This window comes from Mastomys coucha, unplaced genomic scaffold (assembly GCF_008632895.1).
Source record: "Mastomys coucha isolate ucsf_1 unplaced genomic scaffold, UCSF_Mcou_1 pScaffold1, whole genome shotgun sequence".
Classification (NCBI taxonomy): Eukaryota; Metazoa; Chordata; class Mammalia; order Rodentia; family Muridae; genus Mastomys; species Mastomys coucha.
In genome coordinates this window covers 27,061,718-27,074,463 of record NW_022196891.1, presented here as the reverse complement: position 1 = coordinate 27,074,463, position 12,746 = coordinate 27,061,718, and the positions used below count along the sequence as shown (strand labels likewise).

The following is a 12,746-nucleotide window of genomic DNA, read 5'->3' as shown; positions in this document are numbered from 1 at the left end:
CCAGCTAAACCACTTTTGAGCATACGTGCACAGAACTCTACACCGTACTACACTTATCCATCTATGTGCATTGCTGTTCTATTCATAATAGCCAGAAATTGGAAATAATCTATGTGTCTATCAACTAATGAATGGGTGATGAAATGTGATTTATTTACACAATGGAATATTAGTCAGCTGTTAAGAAAGAAAGATGAAATTATGAAATTCACAGATAGATTAATAGAAATTAATGAGTGAGATTACCTAGACCCCAAAAGACAACCGTTTTATGTTTTCTTTTATATATGGATGTTAACCTTTAAGTCTTCAATATGTATCTACAATCTGAATAACCTCAGAGGTTAGGTTAGTAATGGACTGGGAGAGAGGAGATGTCTCCTAATTTACCAAATTATAACACTGTCTCCTGCTTCTAGCTGACTTGAATTTACTCTCTGGTTCACAGAACACTGGGCTCCAGTGTATCCTGCTCTGGAAATTCACTTTCTTGTTCCATATGGACTGAATTTCTCTTCCTAGAGGTGGGTTTTGCAGAGGTGAGTCCTCACACTGTGTCATGTCGTAACATCGATGCTCATGTCTTATCTTCCCACCAAGACTATAGTTTCTTTGAAGACGTGGCTATCATAGCATGTATCCCAATGCTCTATGGCAAGGAGATTAAATGGCTTTGTTTTTTTTTTTTACTGAATTCAGGTTGGCAGAACAAATGTGGACAAAGCAGCAGCGGATTCTGCTCCCCACAAGAGCTGCACATGGGAGGCTTCATAGAAACAGAGATGCTGTGGCCTGGCGCTTTTCTACTCTCTGCAGAGTCTCTGGCCCAACTTTGTTCCAAATGACCTTCACTGCTGCTCTTTGGGTTGCTGTATTTGGTGAGTGGTGGGCAACCAGTCCAGATGGACCACCAACAGTTACTTACAAGATTTAAAAATATGAGATCGCTAAGTTAGCGGAGATCCAGTTTCAACAACAAAGAATTTATTTGGCCAGCTAGAGTTAATGTCACACACAACAGCGGGAGTTTCTAAGTGTTTAACCTAGAATTTCTTATTTAAATCTCCAAAGAAGCCAGGATTTGAAATAAATCTATGTTGTCTAACAGCAAGGGAAGCCATTTGGCAGCCTGGGAGTTGATCTGCAATGGAGGAGTGTACTCCCACTGGGCTCTGAAATGGCAACTTAGTTGTGTATCTTCATTCTTTTCTAATAGGGAAAGTAGTATGAAGGTTTTTTAATCCAAGAATTTCATTTTCTCTTCTATGTAGCCAGAGGTGGACTTGAATTCACAATCTCTCTTACACACCACTGTGTCTGGCTTATTGTGTCAGTTCAAATGAAGCACTCTGTATTATTTATAAGAATTTTTGGTTTTCCATATATGCATTCTGAGCAGAGATAATACAGGTTGATGAAATTTACATCTGTCTTCTTTTTAGAAGAAGTATTTTATATAGTAGAAAAGAGATAAAAGTGTAGCCTTTAATTATCATCATCATCACTTATTAACAGACATTATTTGCACATCTCTCATGGGTCCATGACAGAGAAATAGTGCATTTTTTGATTTATTTTTTCTTGATAGAGGAGAAAAGAATTGTTCCCTCTCTAAAATCGCACTACTGAAACATTATGACGCTGCATCTCAGGGAATAACGTTTGGTGTTTCTGTCTCCTTGGTATCTAGGCAAGTGTGGTCCACCACCTGACTTACCCTATGCCCTGCCAGCCAGTGAGATGAATCAGACAGACTTTGAAAGTTACACCAACCTGAAATACAATTGCCGCCCTGGCTATTCTAGGGCATCCTCAAGCCAGACTATTTTCTGTAGACCTTCGGGGGAATGGAAGCTTTCTATCTCCTGTGTGAGTAAGTATCAACATTTATTTTTCTCACTTGTGCAATTGTCAGTTTTAAAAAGTTGTCTCAGGTTATATAATTATTGCATTTTTAAGTCACTAAGGAACTAGTGAATTCATTAAGTAGCAATTTTAATATGTACAAGTATGGATCTTCTAGAAAGCAGAAGAAAAGAAAGCAGAAATTAAGTGTGCTACTTGCAATGTAGAAAAATAAACTGTACTGGGTATTTTTATGTCAAGAATCTAAGTGATCAGAGAGGAGCGAGCCTCAGTTGAAAAGATGTCTCCATAGATCTGGCTGTAGGCAAGTCCATAGGGCGTTTTCTTACTTAGTGACTTATGGGGGAAAGTCCAGCTCATTGTGGGTGGTGCCATCCCTGGGATGGTCATTCTGGATTCTATAGGAAACCAAGTGACCTAATGTTGATTCCTCACACCCATGTAAACATGGAAGAAGAGATCTGACTTTCCAGAGTTGTTCTCTGACCTCCACATGCATGTTGTAGCATGTGTATGCCTGCACCTTCACCCCCAAACAATAATAACAATGACAACAACAATAGTAATGATTATAATAATAATGATAACAATATTTAAGGAGAGCTGGAGAGATGGCTCAGCATTTAAGAGCATTGACTGCTCTTCTGGAAGTCCTGAGTTCAAATCCCAGTAACCACATGGTGGCTCACAACCATCTGTAATGAGATTGGATGTCCTTTTCTGGTGTGTCTGAAGACAGCTTCAGTGTACTTACATGTAGTAAATAAATAAACCTTAAAAAAAATCTAAGGATTAAATGACCAGAAGGTAATAATCTTACCTCAAACACATGGTGAATGTTTGTTTTTATATGTAGAATCTAGATTTTTAAAATACATGAAAATACATCCATGCATACATACATACATGCATGCATACACACATAATATCTACCTACATAATCCATGCATACATGCATACATGCACACATAAATACACACATACATTGGATAAAGGACAATGACCAGAATAGCTGGTAAAGATGATAAAATACAATGCTATTCATATATGAAAGTGTCATAATGAAACCCACTATTTCGTATACTAATTTATAAAATTAAGTAAAACAGTGCACAAAACAAAATATTTCATGAATTTGGAAGATCAGATAATTCACTGTGAGTAGGGAATACTTTACATACTGTCGACCAACAGTAACAGCATATAATCTCTTTTCTCTGTCTCTCTCTCTCTGTCTCTGTCTGTCTGTCTGTCTGTCTGTCTATCTTTCTCATAATCAAGGAAATGGTTCTTGCTAAATTATACCAGGGTGAAAATGAAGAAATAATAATTTCTGTGTTCATTTTTCCCTCCAGAACAAAAATTCAGTGAGTCAGACTCAGATGAACATGACTCTAAACAAGTAATTCTTTCTGGATGTGGAGGTGGACATAGACCTGCTGGTTTCTAATTACAGTGTCTGTGGATGGTGGGAATCCCTTACCATCATTTTGATTTTTCTTTAGAAAAATCATGTGGGAATCCAGGAGACTTACAAAATGGAGAGGTGAAAGTTAAGACAGATTTCACTTTTGGATCACAGATAGAGTTCAGCTGCTCAGAAGGGTAAGTGTGAGGTATTTAATAAATAATTCTTCTGTGAGAGGTGGGGTGGGGGCTTACCCAAAAGGGACCCACCATCTTGGAGAAGTAGAGGTTAAGAGACTCTGTAGGAGGGACTCTGTGACATGGGGACTGAGGGAAAAGGAACAATTGATATGTAAAAACTAAATAAAAAATAAATAAAATTTAAAAATAAAAAAATAATTCTATATTAACATTAAAAACAGCTACTTTCAAATTTTGAAGTGATATAAAGAGTATTTATTGAGAATTCTTACTTCCATTCCATCTCCATGGGCCCTATTCCTTCCTGTGCTAAAAAAGAATTTATTTATTTTTCAGTTTTTTTTTTGTATCATTGTAGTGTTCTCTCATTCAAATACAAGACAAGAGATCAGCACATGTTTAAATGATCTAATTATATATATGTGAGTTCTAGACCAATGATGGATATATAACAAGACCCTGTCATAATGAATTTGTAATAAATCATTATGAATGGCTCATTTCATAATGACAGGATCTCACTATGTAGCCATCACTGGTCTAGAACTCCATATATACCCAGCTGGCCCTAAATTTACAGAGATCTACCTGCCTTTGCCCCCTAAGTGTTAGGATTAAAGGTTTGCATCATTAAACCCAGCTGGGTTCAGTTTTTTATATTCTAATTTATTCTTGAGAATTGCACACCTCTATTGTGAGAATGTCATATATGCATACAATGAAATAGTATCATAACCATCCCTATTTCCCTATTTTCCTTTCCCTATATTCCCTACAACATGTCCTCTTCTCCCAACTTCATGTTTTTGTTTGTTTGCTTTCTTTTTTAAAATGTACTAGGTGTATTAGTGCCACCCACAAGTGCATAGGAGCAGTGCCACTAACTGGAACATAGGAGTGATCACACCCTCAAAAAAGAATGGGGTAGTTTTTCACACTTTACTTTTATACTCATCAGTAAATCTTGGACATATTTTATGCTTGTATGTAGAGAGGTTCTTCATTAATTTCCCCTCCAACTGCAGAGAATTTTACTGTATGGTTGTGTCATGGCTTAACTCTTTGGAATGATTCATGGATATTTTCAATCTTTTGCTGTTCTGAACAATGTTCTGATGCCTTTGTAAAAATGTAGTTACAAACTACTATTGTGTATAAGTGATCCAGTTGTCCCCTGATAACTAGTATTAGCCATGCTCACCTTCAGAATAACCTTTCAAATTATCTGACACATTAGGACATAAGAGGCAATGTACCCAGTTAAATTTCATAGGTCACAAAACAAAAAGATGCAAATGGAACTTGTGGAGAGAAGGGTGAGTGATGGGAGTAGGAAGGAGTGAAAGGGGGCAGAGATGACAGCAATCAGAACATATTATAGATAAGTATGAAAGTATCACATAACCTGTGGGTACTACAGCAGTCCATTTTTTGCTGGTGGATGATGCTACAGAGAATGTTGAGGCTAATGTCAATTTCCTTCTCTTATATATAACTTACATCTTGTTTGGCTGCCTGAAGGTACTATTCTTTATGTGTGAAACTCAAGGTTTACCTGCAGTTGTTTTCTTGATTTATTTGAGACAAGATCTTATTAAGTGGCTCAGGTTGCTCTCAGATTCAAAAACCTCCAGCCAATTCTCCAAAGTTGCTGGGACTATATATGAAGACCTCTAGAACTAGCCTTACTCTCTTAAAAAAAGTAACTTTATGTATGTGTGTATGTTATGTGTGTATATGTATGCCAGTCCCAATTAAATGTTATCCTTATAAGAGTTACCTTGGTCATGGTGTTTGTTCACAGCAGTAAAATCCTAAATAAGACAGAAGTTGGTACCAGGAGTGGGGTATTGCTGTGCTAGGCCTGACCATGCTTTTGTTTGGAAGACTGTGGATTTTGGGACTTTGGATTTGGAAAGTGGTGGAATGCTTTAAGTGGGACTTAATGGGCTATCCTAGTAGAAATAAGGAAGACTTTATTGCTGAGAGTGATTTGAACTATGCAGATCTGGCCCAAGAGGTTTCAGTGGAGAAGAATTTTAGTATGTGGCCTAAAGATAATTTTTGTGGTATTTTGGTGAAGAATGTGGCTGCTTTTTACCCTTGCCTGAAGATTCTACCTGAGGCTAAGGTAAAGAGGTTTATACTAATTCATTGACAAAGGAGGTCTCAAAAAAACAAAACAAAACAAAACAAAAAAACCAGGAGAAACTTTGTTCTCTGGTTAAGTCTCATGAAGAACATTTTGAATAAGCATAGCAAGCTGAGAAAGAAAAATACAAAATATATGGTTTAAGTATTAAAGAGGCACCAGGAAGTAGAATGAGCTGAATTGTATGTTTTAGGAGATAACAGATTAAGGGAGTGGGACTTTAGGGCAAGATCCTACCCAGCTCAATTTAAATTCGGGCATGATGGTACATACCTTTAATCCCAGGAAATAAAGCCCAGTAGATCTCTGAGTTCAAGTCCAGCCTCAGACAGAGCAAGTTCTAGGTGAAGAAAAGCTTAAATCCAGGCATGATGTATGCTTTTAATATATGTACCCAAGAGACAGGGGTGCAGATCTCTGAGTTCAAGGTTAATATACAGAGCAAGTTCCAGGACAACCAAGCTTAGGCAGTTGGAAGTAGTTGGAAAACAGAAAGCTGGTGATAATGTAATAGAACAAAATGTGTGTGTGTGTGTGGGGGGGGCATGTTCCAGTCCAAGCAAGCAGTAGGACTGAGCAGCTTCAACTATGTGACTCTGGCTTTTGAGTCAAGAATAGAAGGGAATACTGGGACAATTGATCCTAGTTAGCTGGAGGTAAGAAATTAGTGGTGATTAAGAAGAGACCAGCATCCCTGAGGTGAAATCTCCTGGGGAAGTGTTTTCTGAGAGCACAAAGAGGCTGTGTTCCAGGGATAGCCAAGATTGTACCTCATGCTGCAACTGAACTTTGTAATGTGTAAGAGTCACCAAGGTGGTGTTGGTTTTGAAGGTTTAAAGGAATCATGAAGAGGAGCTGAGACTTGGCACTGTGAGAGATCAGGGAAGGCCATTGGTGAAGGTATAGCCTCAGTAGCAGTTGATGGCCCAGGACTGAAGGGTTCATGTAAATAATTTGAGGCTTGGAACCATGAAGAGAGCCTATAAGAGGTTGGTGAAGCCTAGTTGCAGCAGAAAACCCCAGTGTACTAGAGATGCCAGCACCATGGGATGATCACCAGGAATAACAGCAGCAGTAGAGTGGAGTTAGCAGAATCTAGAATGTTACAGAGAGCAGAGCAGGAGATGTGTCCCAAGTCCTTTGGAGGAGCCCAAAAGATCATATGTGAATTCCAGGCATTTGGAAATCCCAAGATATTCGAAAAGCCAGAGCCTTGTGATATCTGCTGAGGAAAGCTGCTAATGGAGTTAATTGAACCAGCCAAGGAGAAAGAAATTTGTTGCAGTCAACAAAGATGGAAAGGAGTTGGAGATCTGAAGACCACTTTGACATCATACATGGAGATATATAGAGATTGGAGTTTGTCCAGCTTGTTTTCTGTCTTGCTTTGTTGTTCTTTATAAGACTTCTCTTAGTCATCATGGTGTCTGTTCACAGCAGTAAAACTCTAACTAAGACAGTTAGCATAAAGAGTAATGGGTTTTAGTGTGGTGTTTTTATACCTATGTGTTACTGTCCTTTTTGACTTTTAAGCTAATCTTCAACATACAAAGAAATGGGTTCATGGTGGTATTTTCAAACATATATGTCATTACACTTTGTTCTATTTTTGTCCCCATCTCCCAAAAATCCTCTCTGTGACTCCTTAGCTGAGAAAACATCATTTCTTCATTTTAATGTCTTTCTGTTTAGTCACCTTTATATAATTTAAAGTGTGAATTCCATTAATACCTTTGACCTTCTCTTATCTAGATTTATCTTAATTGGCTCATCCACTAGTTATTGTGAGATCCAAGGCAAAGGAGTTACCTGGAGTGATCCTCTCCCACAATGTGTAAGTAAGTAGAGATTTTTCTAACTTGGCTAAACACATAAGTGTCTTAGGGAACAATTCTGTGCATCCTCACTGAAGTTTTTTTACTTTCCATATACAGTTGTTAGAATTTTATCTCTGTTATGATGCCTGTCCCTGAACATTTCTTTCTCTTATAAATTTCTCAGTTGCAAAGTGTGGGATCCCTCCAGACATCAGCAATGGGAAGCACAATGGTAGAGAAGACTTCTACCCATATCGTTCCTCAGTCACCTATAGGTGTGATCCCAACTTCTCACTCTTGGGCAATGCCTCCATTACCTGCACTGTGGTGAACAAAACAGTAGGTGTTTGGAGTCCAAGCCCTCCTACCTGTGAAAGTAAGTCCCAGGGATGTATTGTTTTCAATCGTTTCACTTACATTTTACTTTTTAAAAAAAGAGGAAGGTGAATTTATTGTGGGAAGTAGAATGACTTAAAGATAAAAATTAATGAGTGTGTAGATGTATTTGTTATTTGGCTAAGAGATACTCACTGCACTAAGGTACAAGTAACACCAGGTCACATTGATTTGGTAATGTAAGAGTTTCTTGTTATTCATCTATAATCTGTTCTAAGATTAGCTACACATTCTTGTCTGGAAAAGCATTCTGGACATACCAACAGCTTAGAAGAGAGTTTGGCAGTCCAGGTAACATTGGTCTCATGGCACTTTCATATGAAAATGTGGTCTTGCAATCTCTTTAGTAGAAGAAAGAAAAATAGATTGTATCCTTTGTCTATTTAGAACTAGCGATATGTATGTAGTTTTATAGCCTGCTCTTGAACTGAAAGTATTTATTAGTCCTAAGAGTTTTCTGGCAAAGTCTTTGAAGTGTTTTTGTTTGTTTTTATATAGGACAGGCCATCAGCAAACAGGGACTATTTTCACTTCTTCTTTTACTACTTGTATTTTTTTTTAAATATTTATTTATTTTATGTATATGAGTTCACTGTCACTCTTTTCAGACACACTAGAAGAGGGCATTGGATCCCATTACAGATGGTTGTGAGCCACCATATGGTTGCTGGGACTTGAACTCAGGACCTCTGGAAGAACAGTCAGTGCTCTTAACCGCCGAACCATCTCTCTAGCCCACTTGTATTCTTTTTGTTTCTTATTCTTGTCTTATCACTCCAGCCAGGGTTTCAAGCACTACACTGAATAAGAGTAGCAAGAGTAGGTACCTTAGTTTCCCTCCAGATTTTAGAGGAAGTACTGTTTCTTTTTCTTCCTATTTAGTATGATGTTGGCCAGGAGGCACATAGGTCCTGTGCTCACCCATTAGCACTAAGGAGAGCAGGAATGTTAAAACATGCAGGACTGTCTCTTCAAAGGGAAAGGTGTATAACCTATCTCCCAGCCAGGAGGGAGATGTAGTTAATATCTCTGCACTATCTGCATGGGTAGGCCACACTGATTGCCCCAGACCCTTTTCCTGAGCTTGTTTATCTATGTCAATCTACACCACTACCCTCCTCCAGATCTTTATCATGAGCATTGTTTACCTTAAGCCTACTTACTCAGTTAATCTATAAAACTCATTTTTATGGACGATATCACTTGAGCTTTACAAGAATTTCAATGTAATCATGGCTTAAGCATTGTTGTGTATATGGGATTAAGTTATTTATCACAAGGAAACTTTTACCCAAATTGTGCTGCGCTTAAATACGCCTAAAATACTGTGCCTGGAACTAACAGCAGCTGCCGAGTCATGTGAAGCTGAATTTCCTTCTCGCCTCTCCTAGATTGACCCTGTGCTGGCCTGTTTGCAGAGACCCTGACATATACAGATGTGCTGCTTATAGCCTTTGTAATGTTGAGGTGTGGGCCTCCGATTCCTACTTTTTTCAGGACTTTTATCGTGCAGAGATGTCGAGCTTTGTTGGATGCTTTATCTGTATCAGTTGAGATGACCATGTGATTTATGTACTTCAGTCTATTTATATGCTGAATATTATTAGCCTTAACCTTTTTACTTATGTTGAAACGACATTGGATCTTTGGAATAACATCAACTTGGTCATGGCATATGATCATTTTAATGGGTTTTTAAATTTGGTTTATTTTTTTTTTAATTTTTTCTCTCATATAATAATACATCCTTGAAACTGCCCGCAGTTTCATGAACGGGGTTCTCCTCAGTTAGGAGGGAATAAAGGACCTGAAAGAGAGGGTTTGAAATGCAAGAGAAAACACGAAGCCAAGTTGCGTCCCAATCAAGGCTTCACTTTACTGAGAACAAACAGGGTTTTTATAATCACAGGGGAAACTGAAAACAAGTCTTTGAATTAATTATAAAGAAAGTTCAGGTGTCAAAGTCTTCCAGGTTCTGAAGATCTTCAGTGGGCTGGCATACTCAGGCAGTGGGCGTGCTCAGGCGATGGGTGTATTCAGGTGGTAGGCGTGGTCAGGCAGCTTCTTCAAAGACAAACAGTCAACAGAGAGCATCTGTCTTAGCTCTCAGATGTTAGCCCTCAAACAGAGGCTGTCAGGAGTCCGATGGATGATTGAAGTGAAGAGGGGATGTAACACATCCTGACCACAGTTTCCCCTCCATCTTCTCCCCCTAGCCTCTGCTTCCCACCTCCTTTCTCCCAAAACTCTTGCCCCCTTTGCCTCCCTTCAGAAAAGAGCAGGTTTCCCCGGGACATCAAGCAAACACTACATAACAAGCTACAATAAGACCAGGCACATTCCATCACATCAAGGCTGGATAAGACAACCCAGTAGGAGGAAAAGTGTCCCACAAGTGAGCAAAGAGCCAGGGACATCCATTTCTCCCATTGCTTAGTGTCCTACAAGAACACTAAGGCACTCAGCTGTAACATATATGCAGGGGACATAGGTCAGCCCCTACGGGGGCTTCCTGATCTCTGTGAGGCCCCATGAGTCCCAGTCAGTTGAATCTGTGGGCTGCACCCTTATGGTGTACCTCTGACCCCTCTGGTTCCTCTATCCTTCCTCCCTCTCCTCAGGAGGACTTCCTGAACCCCACCTGATGTTTGGCTGTGGGACTCTGCATTTGCTCTCAGCTGTTATCGGATGAAGTTTTCTGGTCTCTTTGATGACCATTATGCCAGGCCGTGGTCCCAGCACACACCGTGGCAGGACAAACTGAAAGTTGAAGGTTTTGTGGCTGGGTTGGTGTTCCAATCCCTCCACTTGAAGTCTTCCTTGATTACAGAAGATGGCTGATTCGGGCTGTGTGCTCCCTATTACTAGAAGTCTTTGCTAGCGTTACTCTTGTAGATTCCATGGAGTTTCCATTGGTCTAGGTTTCCACCTTGCCCCTGAAATGTCCCCCAATTCCATTTATTTATTCCAATCTTTTCTCCCTTCCGTTTGTCTGTCTGGGTCTGGGTTACCTCACTCAGTATGATTTTTTTCTAGTTTTGTTCATTTGTGTGCAAATCTAATGATGTAACTGGTTTTAATAGCAGAATAATATTCCAATGTGTAATTGTACCGCATTTTCTTTATTCGTTCATCATTGACGGACACCTAGGTTTTTTCCAGTTTCTGGCCATTATGAATAAAGCTGCTATGAACATAGTTGAGTGCATGCCCCTTTAGTAGGCTGGGGCACCCACTGGATATATGCCCAGGAGTGGTATAACTCAGTCTTGTGGTACATCAATTTTCAATTTTCTGAGTAACCGCCATATTAAAGCCCATTTTAATCAGAGAAATTGGCCACCATGTGGGTTCTTGGGATTGAATTCAGGTACTTAGGCTTGGCTAGCAAGTGTCTTTACTCACTGAGTCATTGGCTTTTATGCTTTGGCCATTGTTTCTATCTTGACTATGATGTATACTGCAGGGGCTCCTTCTCTTCTCATGTCCATTTTGGATTCTAAATACCTCTTTTGTTTGAAATATTTCTTTAGATTTGGGAAATTTTCTCCTATAATTCCATTGAGTAGATTCTGCATATTTTTTGTATTACCCTCCTTTCTTCTGTGCTAGAGACTCGTAGATTTTCCCTCTTGATCAGTGATGGTTAGGGTTGGTTAGTTATCAATTTGAGCAAATGTAGAATCACCTGGAAGGCAGCTTCCAGGGTATGTTTTGTTAGGAATGATCTTTACTGTGTTAAGTGAGGTAGGAAGAATCCTTCACTCATCTGCCTGTATCCATAGTTACTGCTCCGGACTTTTCCTCACACAGGGGCTGCAGCAGGCTACACTAAAGCTCCCTGACCTGTGGCTCTTTTTTTTTTTTTAACCTCAGGTCCAGGGTAGCTCAATTGTAGGAATAGATTTTCTTTCAAGATTGTGCCTACTTGGCTGCTGTCTCCCAAGTCAGATAGTCCTAGGACAAAAGGGGCTTTTCTTCACCTCTGACCCCTCTGCCAGAGGAATCCCTGTCTCATCAAAACCTACAACTGGATTTGAGTCATGAAAGTTTTCAGCTTGTTTTGCAAGTCAGAATTCCCAACTTTTTGTGTGGCTTACCTTTTGGGTGACTTCCATTCCCTTTAACGCACAGAGAACCGAGTAGTGGAAGCTATCTTAGACTTGCTTCTCTGGGCCAAGGGTCTGTTTCTTCCTTCTGCTGCTCTTTTTTGGCATCCTTTGCAATTACTTTGTGGATATCTAAAGCTCTTTCTTTACTTCTAAATCACACACACACACACACACACACACACACACACTTCTGACTTCTTCCCCAGTTGATCCAGATGCATTCCCCTAGTCTTCCATCTTCAATAATATTCTTATTATTATGTATCTGTTAATTTGCCAAGAAATATTTTTTATTTATTTGTTTGTTTTTTTGTGGTTCCCAGGGTCTCATTCACCCTTGGTAGGTACTCTTCCACTAAGCTATATCCCTAGATCTCAGCTTATCTGTGATACTGTATATGATGTGTACGTATGTGTGACTGTGTGTACATATGTCTCTATGGTGTGTGTGTGTGTGTGTGTGTGTGTGTGTGCATATGTCTGTATTTATGGTGTGTGCGCAGGTGCATGAGTGCCATTGTATGTATGTGGAGATCAGAGGACAACCTTGGAGGTTGGTACTGAACTTCTAGATTGAGGCAGCCCCCCTCCTACCCTGAGATAGGCTCTGATCATGTAGCCCTAGCTTTCCAAAGACTGGGATTAAAAGTACACTCTACCATGTCTGGCTTTTGCGTCTACGATGCATATGCCAGGACAACTGTCCTTCTAGCTATAGGGGAGTTTCTTATCATAGGATCATTGGAATCACAAATGCATGGTACCGTGCCTGATTTTTATGTGGGTTTGGGGGAT

General features: G+C 39.5%; 1 protein-coding gene across 1 annotated transcript in view; it reads left to right on the top strand.

The window, feature by feature from the left end:
- Positions 1-12,746, top strand: part of LOC116070094 (C4b-binding protein alpha chain-like) — a 44,994-nt gene that overhangs the window by 10,376 nt on the left and 21,872 nt on the right. The window contains exons 2-7 of the mRNA XM_031341288.1: positions 449-524; positions 700-878; positions 1,691-1,873; positions 3,372-3,471; positions 7,379-7,464; positions 7,628-7,819. Coding sequence (XP_031197148.1) covers positions 713-878; positions 1,691-1,873; positions 3,372-3,471; positions 7,379-7,464; positions 7,628-7,819 — 727 coding nt within the window. The 5' untranslated portion in view covers positions 449-524; positions 700-712. The remainder of the gene's footprint in view (positions 1-448; positions 525-699; positions 879-1,690; positions 1,874-3,371; positions 3,472-7,378; positions 7,465-7,627; positions 7,820-12,746) is intronic.